The 21,625-nt window shown below is 40.0% G+C and overlaps 1 protein-coding gene across 17 annotated transcripts in view; it reads left to right on the top strand.

Annotated features, from left to right (window-relative positions):
* Positions 1-21,625, top strand: part of CDC42BPB (CDC42 binding protein kinase beta) — a 101,444-nt gene that overhangs the window by 20,121 nt on the left and 59,698 nt on the right. For 16 of the 17 annotated variants that reach the window (XR_008234580.1, XR_008234579.1, XM_052783253.1 and 13 more), the window contains exon 2: positions 9,458-9,549. The exons of the other annotated variant lie outside the window; for it this stretch is intronic. Coding sequence is in view for 14 of the 16 variants with exons in the window: in XM_052783253.1 (XP_052639213.1) it covers positions 9,458-9,549 (92 nt within the window). In the remaining 2 variants the exon portion in view is untranslated. The remainder of the gene's footprint in view (positions 1-9,457; positions 9,550-21,625) is intronic. 17 annotated transcript variants of the gene reach the window in all.

Below are 21,625 nucleotides of genomic sequence, written 5' to 3'. Positions count from 1 at the left end.
TAATTCTCAAACTATTCTACAAAAAAAATTAACTCTGCTTTTTAGATTATTCATCATGCAGTAAAATAAGTGGATTTTAGCAATATTTACAACTTCATTATGGAATGAAAGAAATTGAATCATTGAAATTTTACTGTTTGGAACTAGTGATTCATGTAGAAGCCTGAAACAAGTTTTCCATTACTGATGTGCTTCAATATGTGATTGCCATTTGATGTGGCTTAAATGACCTCTCCGACACCTGCAAAATCTGGCCCTGGACTAGGAGTACAGAAAAATTCAGGTACAAATAAAGCTGTATTAAACAGAGATTGTACTCTGTGATGTTTGTCATCATCCATTTCTTACAATGTTTTGACATATATCTTGGAAGATCCTGTCCTAATGTGCTGTAAGTTGGCTAGAAACAGCGTAGTACTCCCATGCTCACTGCAGTCTGAGGCAGATCCACATCAATTCCAAAAAAGGCCATTTTGCCCTTCTCCAGCCTCATCCTGCTGCCCGCCTGGGCTGCGGCTCCAGTGTCACAGCTGTATGTGAGTCACATTGGGTGAATGGTTCGGTGGGAGGGGATGGGATAGACAAGTTAACTTTCACCTGGAAATGTTTCCTGATTTGACATACCACGTGAACACTAATGATGGTCCAGGCAATGGAGTGGTGGAGTGTGGTGGGAAGGAACGAGGAGCTCTTTCAGCAGCAGAATGGATTTCCTGGATTAAAGTGGTTGTGTAGCTCCCCATTCAGCTGTCTCAAATGTCTGGGATGTCAGACAGTCCCAGGGAAAATCTGTAATTCAAGAGCTTGTATATGACTTGATGTGCATGTGTCTTCTGGGCTGGGTATGATCGTCTTGAGGAAAATAAAAGGCCTGAAGATGAAGCTTAAGAAGGCATTGGATATTGACAGTTATTCAAGAGCAGAAAAGATTCTTCTTGTGGAACAGTAATCTTTACATTCTTTTAGCAAGGCTTAAGAGGAAGGAAAGAACCATGTTTGAAAACCTTAGGAAGTTCAAGTAGAAGATCTGGTATTTCAGTCTCTTCAGAAAGTGACAACTTGCAGACGTTACTGAGCTTCTGCACAATAGATTAGTCAGTGAAGTCTTTAAAGCTGAAGAGGCTGATAGACCACCAGGGATTCCATCCTTGGTGTATAGTCTGCTGAAAGAGCTGGGAACCTTAGGAAAAGGTTAGAGAGGCTGGCAGCTTTCCCTCTCCCAAACAAATGTGACAAGTTGGAAAGAGTTATGAAAAACTGGACTACAAACTGCAGTCAGGAACACAGTTTCTCTAGGAGCTTTCTTAATTCTCCCATGAGTTGGGCTAGAAGCTGCTGAGTGTTTTTTGAAATGCCCTGGTTAGTACTAATAAAGGTGCAGGTTTTCTTGTTCAGAATGTGTCATCCTTCTTAAAAAAGTCTGTCTGTGTCCTGACAGCTCTATGCTAAAATGTTATGTATTGTGAGGCTGCACCAAGCTTGTGTGGATGGTGAGTCACTTCTGGGTTTCCCAAACTAAATGCTATTCACAGTCACATTTTTTTTCAGTCCTGGTACTAATAGTTCTGCCTTCCAAGGTCCACTTGAGTATTTAGAAAAAAAAAAAAAAAAGACAAACCCCGCCTGAATTGGTTCTAGAGACCAAGTTGTACTTTCCTGAATTATGGATCATTCCATGACAGTTACACAACATGAAGAGGAGAAATTGGGCAGTGAGCTTCCTTCTCTGTTAGATCTCAGATACAAGCTTCGTCTTCCTTGGACTTGCATCCATTGTAGCATTAGTGTATACCATTACCTTTGGGTGTGGTTTTTATTTTACCTGACCATTATTTTTCTGTAGGTAAGCTACTGTCTTTTTTATATCTATATAAAAAAAATGTAAGCTACTGTCTTTTTTTTTTATATATACTCATATATATATGAGTACAGAGAATAGTAATTTGTTGTTTGTTCTTGGATATGTAAGCCAACACTTACTTCCTCTCACCTGCTAGAACTCTGTTGTTGTCTAGCTCTCAAAGAGAGGCACGGTGGCTTTGACAGCAGTTAAACTGGCAACATGTTTTGTTGCTTGGACTACTAGGAACCATCTGCATGTTCCTCAGTACTTGTCTGTACAAATCTTGCGTATTATCTTTGGTGTCCTTTCATTGTAAGCGTGAAAGGCAGTGAATGGGCTAGTCAGGCGTATAGCCAGCTATTAAGTGTTTGTGGTAACATTCATCAACGAGCTGGCAAATGGTAGCATATTGCTGCGGATTTAGTCCTATGTGGTACTTGCTTTTGGGGCTTGCCACACAAAAAGAATAACAGTGAACATGGATGATATTTCAAGGTAAGTGCCTTGCTCTTCTGCTGGCAAATTTAGCGATGCTAATAGGTTCAGCACCAGAACTACTACTCAATATTTTTCTTCAAAACATTTCCCGATGCCATTACCCTTTAGCACAGAGATAAATTTTTCATGCAGTTATCTCAAACTAGCATACAAATTCTAAATGCCAGGATCAGTTTTTCTGTAACTGATAAAGATGCTCGTGGAGCAAAATGGAGAAGCTATGAGCACTCAGTCTTGGTTTATGCCTAAAAGTAATGACAGTTTCATCCTTTTAAACCTTTGAGGATTTCACATGTAATTATCTAATCCAAATCTTGTCCAAACTCATACCAGCAAGGTATCCTATTGAAAGTGGTCAGGCACTCTATTTTGCATATGTCAGAAGGCTTTCATAAATTGAAGCAAAATCCATAATCATGGCTGCAAATGGCTATCTTTGTGTGCTACTTCTTCAGAAAAGTTTGAGGTTTCTTTAAATCATTTGTATACCAGATTAAGTATCACAATACAATATTTAATTTAATAATAGTTACCACTTTCTTGAAAAATGCTGGCAATCAGCCTCAAGAAGATTCAGACTTTCTTGGTGTTGTATTAGTGTATATATCTGTTTCTGCTGGCATTTCAGTCCAGATAAATACTGTTAGACGAGAACATCTTAAAATTGGGAAGTACTAACTAGGCAGGCACTGGCTAGATGGAGAGGGGACTCTGACAGTGCGTGAAGCAGTGTCCCCGTATCAAGAGGCTGTTCTGCAAGGGCTGTAAGCACTTTGTAAAAGGTAACCAGGTGTGCTCCTCGGGTTTTTACCCAGTGGAGCTTGTGTCATTTTAATGATAATCAAAGTCTTGCACCACTGAATTTATTTGTCTAATGGATGTTGATGAATGATGAAGAATCGGATCATTGAGCAGGAGGCAGAGTAAGTGAACCGTGTGTATGTATGTTATAAAAACGGGAGGGAGGGCATGGCAGAAGTCAAAGGCCCGGCAGAAAATGTGTCAGAGAACACAGAACATGTCACCTTTTGCTTGTAAACAGCAGAACTTGGTGAAGTTTGGCTTCCTGCAGAACTGGGATCTGCCTCCTTTATGAGGTGCAGTGGAATAAACTCCTGCCCTTCCCACTGTACTACCTTCCCTTTTCTGCTGTACGCTTCTTTTCTTCCCTCTTCTGTGTCAGTATTGCTCTACTGTCCTTCCATGACTATGGACAGCAAGGTATGTCTGCTTTGCACCTTAGTATGTGCTGGTTGTCCAGCTAAGCAGGTGATTGCTCTATTCCTGCTGCAGCCTTTCCCTTAGTGGAGATGATACTGTGGGTGGCTTTCCTATTCACTGCCTTTTTTTTTAATAAAACTTGTAGCAACTTGGTGTCTTTGGACAACTTCAGTGACGTTTTGTAAAGGGGATGTTAAGGGTCTTCACTGGGATCAAAAGGTAGCAGGCAGGAGGAATGGACTCAGACTGCCAAACAGTATGATCACACATACCTTACTTCCTTAGGAAACCAGACTGAAAAAAAACATTCACAGGGGTAGACAGTAAGAGGAAACAGGCCAGCACAGGAAAAGGGAGGCAAGGATCTATTGGCAAAATTTATATTGGAAAAACTACAACTGGAGTCAACAAAGGATGGAAGAATTAACAAAAATTTACATTTCTAAAATACAGGGAAAATTTCACAATCAGGTTGCAAGAGGATTGTACTTCTTTAAAACTCAAGTGTGGGTTGTAACTGGTATTTATCACTCTAGTAAGCAGGTTGGGGCTACCTGGGTGTGGGTATCTCCCAAGACATGTATACAAGCACTAACTTGTTAAACCTGTCAGGCTACTGTTTTAGTAGCAATATCGCAGGAATGCTGTTTCTTTGAAAAGGGTGCACAAAGGGCAAACAAGTTACTTGATTTCTAGAATGTAAGTTAAGAGGAATGGTTGAGGGAAATGGTAAAACTTGCTGCTCTTTCATGTTCTTCCTCCAAAGAAAACATCTTAAATAAAATAAAATATTGCATCTGCCTGGTGGGAGTATGGCTCCACAGACAATTATCTGCGTCATTTTGTTGTTTCCCTGACATTAATATTTTGCAATTCGCATAGTTTCCTACCACAGTGTTTTGTAAAGGGGATGAGTAGATAAAGGGAGTGTGGTGGCAGATGAATTTCTGTATGACCAGACAGTTTGGACGTACTTTCTGGGTAGATATACCTGAATGTTATCATCATGTTATATAATGACTTAAACCCCAAATCACTTACACGATCAGTTCCAAACTGTGAAACTATCTGGTGCAGGGCAGTCCAGTATATGAATAGGTTGTCCAGAGAGGCCATGGAGTCTCCATCCTTGGAAGTTTTTGAGACCTGACCAGGCAAAACTCTGAGTAACCTGGTCTGAAATCAATATTGATTGTGATTTGAGGAGGAGGTTGGACTAGAGACCTCCTGAGGTCCCTTTCAACCTGAATTGTTGAGAGACACCTGTAAGTCTGTGTATTATTTTCCTGCAGTTGTCACATTCATTTAAAACTTGAAGCTGCCAATGATACAAAACCAGATATTCTTGAACATTTGGCAGCTTCGACTCAGTGATTTTTGTGACTCTGAATTTCTGGAAACTTGCACTGCCTGACAAAATTCTCAGGAGTCCTCAAATTAGAGCCATTGGGTTCTCCACCACTGAAGCAGTAGTTATCATAATCCCAGTGGGTAGTCTTTTGTCCACTTTAATATAAAGGTAGCTAGCTTTTGTGATTCCAGATAGTATATTATTGACATAAATTGAATGGTTCAGAATCCGAACAGAAAGTAAAAATCCAAAACATACCTCAACACTTCTCATTTTTAACCACATTCTAGCTTGGGAAAAGTTGTCCTATTATTTTTTGAGGGTGATGTTGACAATACTACCATCCTTCCCTGACCTGCTTTCAGAAATCAGAGCAAGTTTGACATATGCTTCTGACCTTGACAGAGGCCAGCACGCACCCATTCCTGGGGTAGCAGTGCAGAGTGCCCGATCTGATGCGTTAGATCATCTCCGCTGGCATTTCCTGCACCTTTTAGTCATTCCAAAACAGTCTTCAAATATCTTTTATCAGGTGGCACAATACTAATTGACTTCAGTGTAGATGCACCAGCTTACAAACCTAAATCACAAACCTATTTATGTATGACTGTGCTTCAAATTATGTTTTCAAATTATTCAAATTGATGTTTTCTTTTTGTGCAAACAAAATATCCTAGTCCCATCTATCGGGGAAGAGGAGAATGTGATCGGAATAGAATTTGTTTGTGGGTGGAGAATTATGTCTTTAATACATAACCTGGTTTTCAGTGAAGAAATAAATGCTGGCATTTCACTTCCCGTTATGAATATTGATCAAAACATTGACTGTTACTGCTTTGTATTATATTCTTGAGAGCATGCATTTATTGGCTCCTTAAAAATAGTTGAGGTTTTTTTTCTTGTGTGGCCTTACGGAGAATACCCTTCTTCCAAACAAGTGTAAGTATAATAATGCAAAATCAGCTTGAGAGAAAAGGCAGTGGTGCATACAAATATATTGCACATAGAAGGCCTATCCCAAATTCTGATTACAGCCTCACAGTCACGAATAAACAAACTCTTGCAATTACTCTCAGCTAATGTTACCCTGACAACAGTGTATATATAACAAAATTCAGTAATCACTGCCAACACAACCCCCAGTACAGCTAATGCTTCTGTTTGCCAGGATGAAATACTTTCATTAAGTATTAAATCAACTCCATAAGTCCTGCTTTTAGTATTGGGATCAAAACGAAACAGTAAAGTGTAATTATCCATTCCACTATATGGAGAGAAGTTTGCTTTGAGTTCCCTATTTGTAAAATAGTGGTATGTAAAAGGAGAAGCTGGAGCTTTTTACCAGCTATGTAGTGGTGGGTATATCACTTGGCATCGTTCTGGCAAGCACAGTGAACACAGCTCTCTGATACTTTTTGGTGCAAGTTTCTGCTCACTCAATTGTGCCAGTTCTGTACATGCTACTGATCTGGATATGAGTGTTGAGGAACAGCAACCTCCTGAGGGGGGAGCAGGAAAGCAAATTGGAAATATTTTTTGATTTAACTTACTAAGAGGTAAAAATTGTGCAATCCAGTGCTTGAAAGCAGCAGGTCAGATCGTGGTGTAAACAAGGTTCTACTCCAAAAATGCCAATAAGGTGAATATCAGTTTAAATGAATTAATGGTGTCTTGCCTCCTCTGAGCTCTGATCTGCTGCGTGAGCTCTGATGCAGTCTCTGTGATGATGAGATTCTGTGGATATTAGGTTTTATTTTCAAATTTTATTTACTTTTAAGGAATCTTAGATACCTTGACAAAGACTCGAATTTTTGCATTTCAGTGGAAGTCCTATCCAATTTAAAGTTTTTCTGTACATTCAAATATTCATGTTTGGTGCTTAGCTTTCCAAGAGAGAGACCACTGAAGCTGCAGTGGTTCTGAACACCCAACACACCTGCTAAATACTAAAAGCCAACATGAGTTAAGTGCACAAATAGCTTGTAAAAATAGTAACTTCCTTTTAGGAGGGAATACTTTTTTTCATTTACATGTATTAAACTAATTCATTTTAATATGTAGTACTTCAGTTGACCAATTGAGTTGGAAAAAGCAGGACCAGTCTAGGACTCTTGCAGTTTTCCAACTGAAATAGTGGTAAAGAGAATGAGGTCTGCTAATCCTTCCTTCCTGAAGGATACAATTCCTAGAAATATAGCATTAATGCTTTTCTCTGCAGACACTATTTCTTCTGTTTACTCAAATTTAAGTACATGCTCTGCTTGATACATAATATTTATTATCTTTTAAAATAGAAAACTAATTGGATTCACTCGCTTTAATACAACTTAATGCATTTCTAAACCGAATCCCAATTTTAGCGAGGTGAAGTTTGATACACTTCAAAGCAAGGAAGACTGTAGACAATAAAATATTTTGTCACCAGTTGACAAAACAAGAAAAATGTAAGAAATAAGGGTGATTTTTTTTTAAGTGTACAAGACAGCTTACACTTGCGTAGGTTTGTGTCTTCCTGCTTTGAAAGTTGCTTGTGATCAGTTTACTTCAGCAGGGTTTTTTACAAATACTTAAAACAATTATTTTGGTATTCTGTTTATTGACCAGAATTATTACTAAAATTGGTTATTTCTTTAAAAAAAAAAAAAATTATTGCTTTAGTATCCCCCAGAAGTAAAATTACTAGATTTTGTTTCCCTTCCGCTTGAATTTTAATAACAGAAGCTGGTGTTCTGCAAAATTAGTCTAATGACCTGCATTCTGTCATAGCGATCCATAACTTGATAATAGAACTTTCATATTTATCTCTTATCTGTAGCTGTGTTTCCTCAGTCTGTCCTGATTTGATGGGAAGGGAAGAAGGCAAGAGAACCTGGCAAAATAATGGATATATATCACAGCCATCGGCAGTGGTATTTAGTTGTATAGATATCTGATTGGACTAGTATAGGTCTCTAACTGGTTTGAGTTGGTGTTGCTGGGTAAGTTTGTTAGAAACAGTTTGGGGTTTTGGGATGGTAGTCTCAATGGCCTTGTGGTGGGGCAGAATGTGGTAGGCGTTTCTGCCCAGCTGAAATGAGAAATCTAGCAGAAAATCTAGTAGAGTCTCATTCTTAAATTTCGTACTTCAGATACAAAAGAAACATCCAGTGAAAGGGGTATTACTTGTGGGGGAAACCTTTTCAATAACACCTCTCCTAAGTACAAAGAAGCAGCATGGCTGTTCTTCAGTACAGCTATTTCTTCATTTTATTAGCTGTTATATGAATTTTTGCTGAGAGGTTTTCAGGCTTTCTTGGTTAGACTTAGTATGAAGTCTGTAATCTCCAGTTCAGACTTACGTATCTTCTGTGTGTTTGTAAGGTTTTGTTTGTTTGTGTTAGTGTCTGAAATACATCAACAAGCAGCGACCCCTCTTGCAGGAATTCTGTTTGGCTTATAACTCATTAGCTTAATCATAACGTAAGGTGAGGTAAAACGGGAGTCTGAGCTGAATTACAAGTAGTAGTTCTGTGATGTTTTATTCAGTTGCAAATGGGAAAAATACATGTGTTTAAAAACTTCAATCTCTTTAGTCTAATGATGTTTGTGATGAGGTGAAGAAGAGCAATCTTTTTTGTGGTTAGTTAGAAGTGTAAGCTGCTGCTTTGTAGATACCATACTTGCTGTTGAGGAGTTTAGCTTGCACCACTGTTTTTCCTTATTGATTTGGTCTTCATAATCAGAGTAGTGAATTGTAACAAATGTTTTATCTAAACAGTAATCCTTATCCTGTGATATGCTAGAAATAAATAAAATATTCTGTATGGGAGCTGGAGAGGAGAAAATTGATAGGATCTGCAGGTACAGTGGAATTTTATCAACCAGGTATTTTGAGAAATGTCTTGAATCCAGTGGGACCACAATAAAGTAAGTGTAGGTTAGTTTAATTGCTGGACATCTTTTAGGCTGCAACCCTTCAATACTTGGTCTAATTGAGATGTGGTGAATGTTGCTTAACAGGAAAGATAGTTCAAAGTAAAGAATCTTAAATTAGCCACAGATCTTGTAGAAAATGGTTTCATTGCTATTGAGTAGATACAGCTATCTCTTGAGAGTGGGTTGTTAAAGCTTTAGCTGGTACTAGCTGAAATAATAAAAAGTAAAGCTGAACTCTGCTTAAGATGAGAATTATTCTAGTGACTGAAGGATAGGACAGATTTTCTCTAGGGTTTACCAATAAGGAATCAGCTCTCTTCCTTTCACATGGTCCTTCACTGATTCACAAAACCCTAAAGAAAGGAGGTGGTGGGAAATCATTCTGAAAGACTACTTTGCTCTTTACTCACTGGCAGCAAGGCAGAACCAATCATAGGATTGAATGTTTTAAAAAATTCTAAGTGTTAATTAAATAGCGTAATTAATATTTTTTACTTCTATAGTTCTAATAGTAGTTGAAAAAATATTATTGCACTGGCTATGCAACGAGTACTTTTGACCTCTGGTTTATGGATTATTTTGGCTTACAATATTTCTCTTCATAATTGATTCTTTTTTTTCTTAAACAGCAAGACCATTTACTAAATTGGTAAAGGAAATGCAACTGCATCGAGATGACTTTGAAATTATAAAAGTGATTGGAAGAGGTGCATTTGGTGAGGTAAGAGATTTTTAATGTTGTAGTAATGTAACTTTCATTGTCTGTGCATCTGATTTCTTGCTACAGTTGAGCTGTACTTGTCCTAAAGACAAAAGATTCACACAGATGTGTTAAAATACTACCAAATGTGGGATGTAGCTAGGTACTAGTGAAAGGTCCCTTTGAAGCAGCATATTTAGTGTCCAGTTCTGCCATTTCTGTGACTGGCTCATTCTGACCTCAGTGTAGCAAAACAAGTGTCTCTTCAATGTGTGTATGAACAGGGTGGTCCCACCTAGCAGCTGCACAGCTGAATTTGGGATCTCTTCTCCCACGTGCCATATGTACTCTTCTGTGCTGCTATAATTTAACACAGAACTGGGCTGCTTCTATGGTAGGAACGTGGAGGCTGCTCCACCCATCTGCCTGTCTCTGTAGCAATCTGGTAATGCAGAAAGACGCATTTGGCTGCCTCAAAGGCTGTTCCCTGTCATCTTTGAAGATCAAAGGCTGCTGGATCTGTTTTTTGGACAGCAAGTTGAATCATGCTGGGATGATAGGAACGCCTTGTGTTTTGAGGACTTGCCAGTCCCAGGACCCTGGACTGAAGCTTTACTTCTTAATATACTTGATGAAAGTCTCACCAGTCACAGAAGTCTGATAGGGCTTGCCACTGGCAAAAGCGTTCATGAGTAAGTCCCCTCCAGTAGGCATAGGATACCTGAGACTTCTGGAGAACCTCAAAGACAACCCTTTCAGCATTTAAGTATGTGTAACTAAAGCCATAGCTGTCAGCAAAATAGTTTATTAACTAGAGAATTTCTGTAAGTAGAAAACCCCTTAGATTTCTTTCAGGAAGCTTCTTTTAAGTAGTCCCACACTAAAGTCAAATGTAGTGACAGCCATTAGCAGCTCACTTCAGCCCATTAGCACTTTGTTACAACTTTTGCTGCCAATGGCTAAGGCTAGGCTTCCTTATCTTCATCTCCCATTTTCTCCACAGAGAGCAGGACTGTGTGCTGTGCAGTGCTCTCCTTTCAGGCATGGTGTGCCCTGGACAGGTCAAACTCTTTCTCATAGGGTTTGATTGTGGGACAGAGGTGTCAGGGGCAGACCAGAAACTAAGCTAGAAAAATGCCAGGACCCTACCTGGGCTAGGTTCAGAAAGCAATGAGGTTTCTATGTGATATGCGCTTGGTAGTGCGTGAAGTAATAGCTTCATATCCACATAATTTTAAGCTACCTTAGAGACTGCTTTGGAGGAAGATGGACACCCAAGACAGAAATTAGTGTTTCGAGAACATCTTTTCATCTGTGCCATCATCTAATGATGTGATGGGTAACATGTAGTTCACATGTAATCATTGTGAGCATAGCTGCTGAAGGAACTTGAGCATTTTAAGTAAAATGTCCAGATAAATAGTAACATCTTGACCTATAAGACAAAAGTTCACTTTCTAGTGAACTTGATGAGTTGCAACATTTGTTACAAAAAAGAAAGCGTTATCTTAGGGTAGTAGAAATACTGCATGAAAATCAGTTGGTTCTTTCACTTGAGTGATTTTAGCTGGCATGTATTATTTGAACATGGCTGTTAGAGAGAAAAGTTACTACAAAGAGTTGGACAGGAAAAAGCAGAAATGGGAAGAAAATTAGATAAGTCTAAGGAAGGGCTGAAAGCTACAAATTCAGTCCACAAAAGAGGTCTGAGCGAAGAGGTTTATAAATAGATAAAAGGCCTAGAGAATCAAGACAGTAGTAGGTAACTGTCTATCTCTCCATTAGGGTTTTAATTCAAAGCAGTAGCACGGTTTTGAAGAGATTGCCCCCACTTACTGCGGAATGATTTTGCTATGCATGAGCTGGATTTCTTTTGGAGGAAACTAAGCCAGAACCTCTGTACCAGGTGTGCACCAAATGTGCTTCTGGCCCCAAGGAGTACATAAGAATCAATCACTGGGTTTGACTCTCCTAACAGCTTCAAAGCATGTTTGGTCCAGGAGACTAGGCTAGATACAGTCTGAAGCAAAATTCCTGAACTGCATACAGTATAGATGGGAAGGCACAGCACAGGCTGCTTTCATCAGTTGTTCTGGTCTTGCTGTGCCAAATTACTTGCTATAGTGGCTGTGACCACTGATATCTAAAGAATTTTAGATTAGTGTTTTGGCAGTTTGTCTTTTTGTGGGATTAGAAGTGGTTTCTGGATCTTTTCAGAGCGAGACTTGTGAATGCTATAGCTATCAAAAATGCTTTCAGGTCAAGGGAACCCTTTATAGTGACTCGCAGATGGAGTCAGTGTTGGGAATGCCTTCACACAGTGTAACTTTAAGGAAGGGCTGTTTTCCATAGCACTTGCTCTGTTCTTTTTCAAAAAGATGCTCTTTTCCACTTAAGGGATTGACCAACTGGAAATCTCGGTACAACAGCAGATGAAGTATTTATATGAACTTCAGGAGACTTCAGTTTATACTTGCTAGGGCGTTTAGGATTACCTTTCTTAGCTTTGGATCAAGAGTCTTAAGGTGTATAAAAGATACAAATTCTGGGTGGAAACTTATATTAATAGTGTTTGGAGTGCCTGAATCAACAATGTCTTACATATTCTTTCATTTGGAAAAGCATGGAACTTAACTAAAGCAATTTGTACATCCCATCCCCCCCAGTGGAAATGAAATTTCACAGAAGTGAAATGAGAAAGTATCTGAATTTCATCCTTCTGGTAGAGCTGTGAGTGCTCACAAAGTCAGTGGTGTTAGTTATCTGTCAATATCACCTTGTCTTGTTCATCTTTTAATTATAAAAGTTTTAGTTTACAGTTGTAGCAGCTTGAAACTTTTTTATCAGGTTAAATTATGCAGGAGTCATTGATTTTAAGTTCATTATACTTTAATCCCACTTGCCAGAGAATATTTCGTGGGTTTTGCTTATGAATGAATCCTTTGACCGTTGTGTATAGTACACTGCTATAACTGCCAAATATTGTAGGCATTATAAGATAGTAATTATAAAAAGGTTGGCATTCCATAATAAGAAAATAAAATCTAGTTTCTTGAGAGGGACTTCTGGCATCTGAGTGGTATAAGGCAACACTTTGAGAAAACTGAATGGAGGAGCTGTAATTTTTCCATAGTATCTTCACCCATACATAGGAGCTATGTTAGAAATTAGTTGATGAGATTGTAGTGGTTATAAAGTTACTCATTAGTTCTTCTTTAAAAAAAACCAACCCAAACACAACTATCTGCTAGAAATACATTTTAAAAATACCTATAAAATATTTGTTAGAATGCATAAAGAAATTGATCAGAATTAAACTAAACATACTCCTATTAGAATTAAGTAGTTTAAATTAAATGCTGAACAGCTAAACAAGGCAGACTTCAAAAAGGATGAAAGCTACATTCCGTTCTTCCCAGTTTAGCTACTTTGGACTTTTTGGAGAATGCCAGGGGCTTTAGTCTTACCAAAGAACTTTTGCGTAAATCAGTAGCTTTTGAAGAAAGATAGCTTAAACAAAATAAAGGCATGATATTAGTTATTAGTCAGGATCAGTGGTCAATTTTTGCCACACAATATGTAAGCCAAGGAAACATGGTCTTTGACTGGAGAGAGGATTGAGACCACATGTGAGCTTGTCCCTGTGAACACAACTGCAAAATTGGTATCTAATGTAAGGCAAATTAATATAATCACCAGTACATATCTGTACTGGCATGTCAGTGCCTTCTTTCTTTTTCCTTTTCAAACCAGGAGAACTCAGCCTGGTTCTTTACACTTTCTCCAGCAATATGAGAACAAAACCTACCTGGTAAGCCAAACCCACCTGAGTGAAAGTTCTCATAGCACAGGAGATCTGAGAAAGCAAGAGAAAAAAATGTTCCTTAAAGTTCTCATTATTATGCTAGCACACAAATAGCCTAGCTCAGAACATAGAGATTTCTTCTCTAGCCACCTGCCAAAACACGCCGTTCTCCTTTTCTCATAAACTAAGCCAGCCACTTTGCATGCTGGGTAAACTGAAAGTCTGAATATCCTTTACAGCAACTGTGGCGGGTTGACCCTGGCTGGATGCCAGGTGCCCACCAAAGCCACATCTATCACTCCCCCTCCTAAGCTGGACAGGGGAGAGAAAATATAACGAAAGGCTCGTGGGTCGAGATAAGGACAGGGAGAGATCACTGACCAATTACCATCACAGGCAAAACAGACTCAACTTGGGGAAATTTAATTTATTACCTATCAAATCAGAGTAGGGTAAAGAGAAATAAAACCAAATCTTAAAAACACCTTCCCCCACCCGTCCCTTCTTCCCGGGCACAGCTTCACTCTCCAATTCTCTATCTCCTCCCCCTGAGTGGCGCAGGGGGACAGGGAATGGGGGTTGGGGTCAGTTCATTACACGTTATCTCTGCCGCTCCTTCCTCCTTGGGGGGACTCCTCGCATTCTTCCCCTGCTCCAGTGTGGGGTCCCTCCCACAGGAGACAGTCCTCCATGAACTTCTCCAATGTGGGTCCTTCCCACAGGCTGCAGTTCTTCACAAACTGCTGCAGCGTGGGTCCCTTCCACGGGGTACAGTCCTTCAGGCACAGACTGCTCCAGTGTGGGTCCCCTGTGGGGTCACAAGTCCTGCCAGAAAACCTGCTCCAGCGTGGGCTCCTCTCTCCACGGGGCCACAGGTCCTGCCAGGAGCCTGCTCCAGTGTGGGCTTCCCATGGGGTCACAGCCTCCTTCGGGCATCCACCTGCTCCTGTGTGGGGTCCTCCCCGGGCTGCAGGTGGATATCTGCTTCCCCATGGACCTCCATGGGCTGCAGGGGGACAGCCTGCCTCACCATGGTCTTCCTCACACACTGCAGGGGAATCTCTGCTCCAGGACCTGGAGCACCTCCTCCCCTCCTTCTTCACTCACCTGGGGGTCTGCAGGGTTGTTTATCTCACATATTCTCACTCCTCCCTCCAGCTGCAGTTTCTTGTTGCGCACCAACTTTTTTTTTTCCCCTTCTTAAATGTGTTATCACAAAGGTGCTACCACCATCGCTGATGGGCTCGGCCTTGGCCAGCAGCGGGTCTGTCTCAGAGCCAGCTGGCATTGGCTCTGTCAGACATACGGGAAGCTTCTAGCAGCTTCTCACAGAAGCCACCCCTGTAGCCCGCCCCGCTACCAAAACCTTGCCATGCAAACCCAATACCCAATTTAAGGCTCTTGACTCCTGGAGTTACTGGCTTGAGAACATAATTTAATATTTTCAGAAGTTTCATAGTTACGAAGAAAAGTTTGAAGTGTTCTTTGAGTGCATGACACGTAGAATAGCATATAATTTGAAATGCTAGCTGTAAGAAGGATAAACTACTCCTGACTCTTCCCTGTCTCCTATGTTGTATTCGCCTGGGTATACACCCAGCTGGGTGGAACATTTTCATGAGTGCCCCAATATTACTTTCAGTCTTTCTTTTTTGTGGGTCAGATAGGCAGATAGCTCATGTACAGGGGGGCAACCTCTATGAGGAATAAAACTAATAAGAATTAAAAATCCCCCTGAAATAAAATCAGAACTAAAATGGTTTTCTGTAATCTTAATTCTGGTTTCTATTAATAAATTTAATGTAGAAGTCTGTAGACAAGAATGAGTATGTTGTGTAGGGTGAAGGTTTTTGTTAACTAGTGAAAATACACATTCTTTAGGAGAAGATTTAAATAATATGAGCATGGAATGGAAAACTCCTCCAGCTTTTAGATGTTTAAAAAACCACACCAAAACAAAGAACCCAAACCACCTGTGGCTTGAAGTTTGCAAGTGCCTGACTATCCCTTCCATCTGGAAGTACTGTGGACCATTATTTGAAATGAAATAATGTCCTGAGAACCTGGGCTGGGTGAGATTGTGCTTGCCTGAGAAACTTATGCCAGCCTAAGAAGTGCCTTCTGTGTGCTTGGTGTTTGCCTCTGCTTGTCAAAGGAACTGGGAGTACTAGTGCTACAGTATGGTGAGAGGGATGGGAGGAGGATCCTGGGTATGGGGGCTGTCTGGCTCTAAATACTTGCGCTTGCTTTTTTGCAAGCTTTATCTGACCTCTTAGTAATGTACTTGTAAGTCTTTAAGATCACTTTTCCTCATTTTGTTTAAAGGACAATTTAGGCACGCTGCTGTAGATTGACGCATTTCAATGAAGAGCAGTTGTTGAAGGAAGAACCGGGTCACAATGTACCTTGTTTGAGAACTTGGATTGTATAACGTGGCTGACACCTCCTGGAAATTTGGCAGCATGGGACTGAAACAATTGTTTTCCTTCCCTTGTTTGTTAGCAAGGATTTCTTGAATGAGCAACGCTTACTGTGGTTCCAGCGGAAGGGTGGAACTGCTTGGTCTTGCTTAGCACAAAATAACTAAAACTCCTAATGTGCCCCACCTAAGTATTACTGCTCTGGATGGATTAGAAATACCTTTTCATATAAATGCTGTTGTGTACAGACTTGATCTCTGTAGTGTTCAGCAATAGGATGTGTTACCTTGACTAAGGTTGCTTAGTCAGAGTCTGAGCTGGAATCAACAGACAAAAAAAAAAGTGTTTCCAGAAGACAAAAAATAATGGTTGAGAGAACAAGATGATCCCCTGTGTACCACCGGTTTCTGATAAATTATGTGGTTCCTAATGAGAGATATACTGGCTAAGGGTGCAGTGAGACTCAAAAGTGAATATGCAAAACCTAAGCTTCCTGTGGACAGTTGTGCTTGGCAGTGAGATGCAGAGCTGTTTGTGCCTTTTCCCGCAGCTGTAGGGTACTGAGTTTAATGTTTTTATGTACTTCTAGAAATTAACCTGGGGTACAGTGAGCCTACGGACTGCAATTAAGGCTGTCTCACCTATTCAGAAGCTTTGGTGATTGGTATTAGTTACCCAGCAGGGACTATACCCTCCTACATTGTAGATTAACTGAATTCCTAAGTATCGCACACAACATATGACACTTTTCATCCAGCTATTCAAAGAGTCAGAGCATTCAGAATAAGATGCAGAAGAAATATTTTATTAGCTTTGCTTTTCTACAGTGTGGTCTTCACAAAAAAATACCAAAACAAGCTATTTTCTGCTGTGGAAATGGACAAAGAAAGAAGCTGCTTTGTTTTGAAAATGCTTCAAAAGAGCTGGTTGCAATCTTAGTCCTCCCCAGCTCAGTGTCTGTTTGTATGGCAGCACCAAGTTACTATGGTGACAGGCAGGTTGCAAGGAGCTGGAGAGACACAGTTCATTGTAGTGCTGCTGCGAGACCAGCCATTTGTCTCTGCAATCCCCTGATTGCTGAGGAAGAGCTTAGGTGTTATTCGGGGCCTTTATTCTTCTTTTGCAGAACCTTTCTGGCTGGCACTTGTAAGTGATTTCTTATTTGCACAACATGAAGATCCACACTGTGTGTTCAAAAATATGATTTTGCTTTGGGAATGTGCACTGTGGCATATGAACCCTACCAAAAGACACTCTGGTTGCTCATTTTAAATGTAAAATAGACATGAAAAAACTGATAAAGCAGTCCAGACCAGTTTTTCCTCAAAGATGCAGTATTAAAACTGTTAACTAATGAGCTATATATCAAAGACTTTTCATATCCAAAGTATCAGGAGGGTAAAGCAGTTCCTGCAGTGTTTTTTCAGTAGCTAGTGACCAAGGTATCAATAGCGTGAGACAGAAATAGTAGAGTAAAAGTGGCATATACAAGCTTTAACTGAGGGAAGTGGCTGTAATATTCAATTATGAATCTGGTAATAAGACATTATGGATAAATTTTTTACATCTGAAATGACATTTCAACTCTTCTTCCAGCTGAAAGGCTTGTCTAAAAATCTCTGCTCAAATGTCTAGAACCATTCCAAGTTCCTGCCAAAGGTTAATTCATGGTAATTTTACACTATTTTATCCATGTAATTTTATTGTCCATTAGCCTAAACAGATCTTTTATCTTTTATCATCCTTATTACTGATGTCCTTCCTTTCAATTTTATTTGTAGGCAGCAATCATATCCACTTTTCTTTTTTAACAAGTAAAGCTTTTTCTATTCCCACAGTAGTGTGAGAGGCTCTTTAGTTCCTTGATCATCTCAATAGCCCTCCTTGACATCTGCTCCAGATAAACTTTATTTCTCTGAGGTATGGCTGTGTGTGGAGTTTCCGGTGAGTTTGTATTTCTACAAGGCAGTAATGTTTACCCATCTCTAGTGGTGTGTATCTGCCTATGAATTCCAGAGTTGTGTTTGTCTTAACTACCTTCTGTTATAAGCTGATTGCATGAGGGTTATCACCTGTCTGTGTTCCTCTTCTCAGCTGAGAACTTTTTGCATTTGTGTTTCACCTTATTCCTGAAAGTCGGGTCCTTGAGGATAAGTTTTACTTGCAACATAAGTTTAACATGCCATGAGCATGAATAGTGTCCTACTTAGCTTTTTTATCTTTGCTTTGAAATTAATGCCAGCATGGTTTCCAAGAAGTCTTTTTGTTAACTATCTTAACTGTTTTCTGGAAATCCAGTCTTGCATTTAAATGATTTCTGCACTTTCTTATGCCATACTTATCATTTACATAAAAGATAATTTGTAACTTGATGCTGCTTACTAATGCTGATCATGTCACTCAAAGGGCAGAGTACAGTGGTGGGAAGTTCTGTCATGTTTGTAGAGGCTGATTTGGCTCAGATTTCCACCCTGTAGGTTTCATCGGGGCAAGAAGAAAAGCGGAACTTGGCCTAGGATGGCTTTGTACATTACTGCCCTGAATGTCAATATGAAGTGGGTTTTGAAGATCAAAACACAGCAAAATAATTCTATAAAACAATTCAAGAAGCAAAATACTAGCTCTTGCCAAAGTCTAAAAATGTTATTTTAGCTATATTGGTTCTTTTTTTATTTTATTGCAGTACAGGTGAAACAGAGCTTTGAGGCAAAAAGCATGACAAGAAAATGGATAGCAGAAGTAATACAAATCTGATAGGGTGTTGTGGTATGTAATTACCACAGCTGGCTCTCACTTATGCTTTAGCCCCAGTTCTCCTACATTTTTTTGATGTAAATATGTCTAAAGTTGGTTGAACTGTAGACACTAGGATTCATTAGGCTTTCTGAGGTCCTTGAGGAAACATACTTGATTTTTATTGCAGTGTCCCTCCCTGTTGCCGTGAATCTTGAGCGTGACCAGTCACAGTGATGGTAATCAAATCGGCTGGTGACAGATTAGACCCATATGGGCTTGCCTGGAAGGGGAGTTGCAGTGGTGGGGGAGCCCCTGCATGTGGAATTTTTCCTTGTCAGTGTTTTAAGACTTGGTAAAACAGAATCACTTAAATCTCTCTACTGAACCACTCTGTGATTGTTGAGTGTTCGGAACCCCTGATTCTCCATTCCAGCCTAGCATAATGAGATGCAAGTTGAGTAAGTTTTAATTACCTTAATTTGACACAGGTATCAAAGATAGTTATTCTGGGTCAAAGGTGTGTGGACTAGTTAGCCCACATCCCATCCCTTTGGCCAGGTAGAGAGGTGTGTAGGAAAAGACTCCAAGGACGGAGCAGAGCTGAACCCTCCCAGCTCCCAGTGGCTGAGGGTTCAGGGACTCCCTAACCACACCTGTAACTCCGTGGTCAGTAGTCACTGAGACTTCTACTATGTGTGTTACTCGGGTATGTACTTAGATACTCTCTGAATACTTAAGGTGTCCACAGCAGCCTGTGGCCGAGTTCCAGAACTGTTGTGTGACAATAATACTTCCTTAATCTTGCTACCTTTTTATTTTATTTGATGCTTTTCAATTTCTGTGCTAGAAACAGCAAATAATTGTTCTCTGTTCATCTTCTCTGCAACATCCGTGGTTTTGTATGCCTATCATAGCTGTTATCTCTTCCAGGCCTGGAATGTTTTAGGTTATTAAATCTTCTTCAGAAGCTATTTTATACCTCTGCTTGTGCCTTTTTTTCATTTCATTATTCTTAACATACTTTTTTTTTTTTTTAACTCCTGTTACAGTGTAAGTTGTAATAGTCTTGGAAGTGAAGAGTGAGCGTCAAAATTAAATCCTGGTCTTTTACAGTCTGTGCATAACATGAGCACTTGTTCAGCCAGTAGACTTTTAAACTTTGAAAATAGAAGCAATGCTTTTGTTCTTAAAGTAGGCATTTGCAGCAGTGTACAAATCTGCATCCTTTGGAATTTTGGAATACCTCTGAACACTGAGTATTTTTTCTTAAGTTAGTAGATGTGGTGGATTGGTATGTAGTATAGGAGCCATCATATTTAAAACCTGACATCTTGCATGGTTAGCACAATTGCAATATAAGAGGTTTCTGTTTGATCTCGCAAAGTGGTCAGTGTGGTTATTGTAATTGAATTTGAGGTATGCCAGAGAAAGAGGAATTAATACAAAAGTAAGAAAAAACAGCTATACCGTGGCATCTCAGAAGCAGCCAAAGCATTATATGACAAATGTAAACTTAAAAATACTGCCACCTGACAAAGAAAGTGAAAGAAAGCTAACTCAAGGAAACACTGAGGTGTTTTATGGAACAGAGGGTGTAGGACTTTTTGCAGTACTGCAAAAATAATCTTTCTTATAATAGTACTGAGTTTATCAAGGCATAATTTAGTTTGTACTTCCCTGTTTCAGTTCAGGCATCAGTGAGGTTTAGGTTGTGCATGTCTGTTTGTTTGTTTTCTTAAAAAAAAAAAAAAAAATTCTAATGATTAGAATGGGTTGAGGAGTCAGGTCCAGTGAGGCCAAAATTCTGTTCCTTCTGTGAGGCATCATCTGCACTTTTCAGGTTTCTTTTCAGAGGTAAAATTCTTGGGGAATTACCTGTTTTGCTGTATGGTTGCATGAATTTTTCTATTGGCACAAGAATCTATCCCACTGTCACCCTTACAACTAAAGCAGCAGTGTGTTTACTGGTGCCATAACTTGACATCCCCTTAATGTGAAAATGAGTCAACTTTCCTTTTATTAATTCTACTTTTCTTCCACAGAAGACAATTATCTTCCTCCAGAAAGTTTAAATTGGGCTTTTTTAAGCAGTCCTTTCAGTTCAAAATAAATAGCACTAATATAGATAGCAACTGGGGAATTGCTAAATAGGTCCTACAGATTTGGCTTCCTTCTTTTCTTTTTTTCTCCTTCCAGGCCTGTTCTCATTTACTACTTTGTTCTAACGTTTGCACAGCTCCTCAGCTGTGCGTGTGCTGGGCGATGCCAGGCTCACATCGTTCCTCAGCAGTTGAGCACGCTTCAAACTTCCGCCATCCTGCAGTGCTTTCAGACAGTGATGGCCTTAGATAAAGTGCAGTAGATGCATATCTGGGTTCTGATTTGTGCACTATATTTGTACTTAAATGGCTGAGCAGTTCTACTGCTGTGGTGTAATGAAACTTGAATGTTGCTACTTCAGGGCTTGCAGGGCTATGCTTGCAAATTGCTTCTGCCCCAGAGCTTTTGTTCGTCTGCAGCAGGTAATTGCGCTCAATTCTGGTCTGTCCCTTCAGTGGAAATGGGGTTATTTCCTGAGTCATCATGTTCTGTATGGAACAGAGTTTAAAATGTATAGCGGGTAATGTCAGCATCTTGCAGTTTCTCAAAGCTTTTAATCTGCAGTTTGACTTAGTGTGCCTTCAGCTGTATCAGGGTAATGATTTAATTAAGTGTATGGAGAGAGGTTGTTACAATGGCTTTTAACTGCAAGGCCGTGATGAGGCTAGGAGCAAGGCTCAACATTTTAGGCCATTACTGAAAGTCATGTGCCAAGGAACCTCATGTGTTTGGTTGAGACTTTCTTGTCTTACTCATCCTTCCCCCACAGCACGAGCAGTGTCTGCGGGAGGTGTTTGTAGGCCAGGAGACACTGGGATGTAATGTAGCCGTGGATATTCTGCATTGCTTACAGAAGCTGCTTCTTAGTGTCTTTCCCGGCTGCGTTTAAGGACAGGTTGCCTCCTCTTTCCTGTGATGAGTGCCTGCTAGTCCTTTTCTTAAGCTGTTTCCATTACATGACTCTGTGCAGGAGTGTACTAGGTGTCGCTCATCTGTGACGTGACCTGGTGAGTGGAGCTTCACACACTGAGGGGTG

Source organism: Harpia harpyja, chromosome 3 (assembly GCF_026419915.1).
Source record: "Harpia harpyja isolate bHarHar1 chromosome 3, bHarHar1 primary haplotype, whole genome shotgun sequence".
Taxonomy (NCBI): Eukaryota; Metazoa; Chordata; class Aves; order Accipitriformes; family Accipitridae; genus Harpia; species Harpia harpyja.
This window is presented reverse-complemented; position numbering and strand designations above follow the sequence as displayed.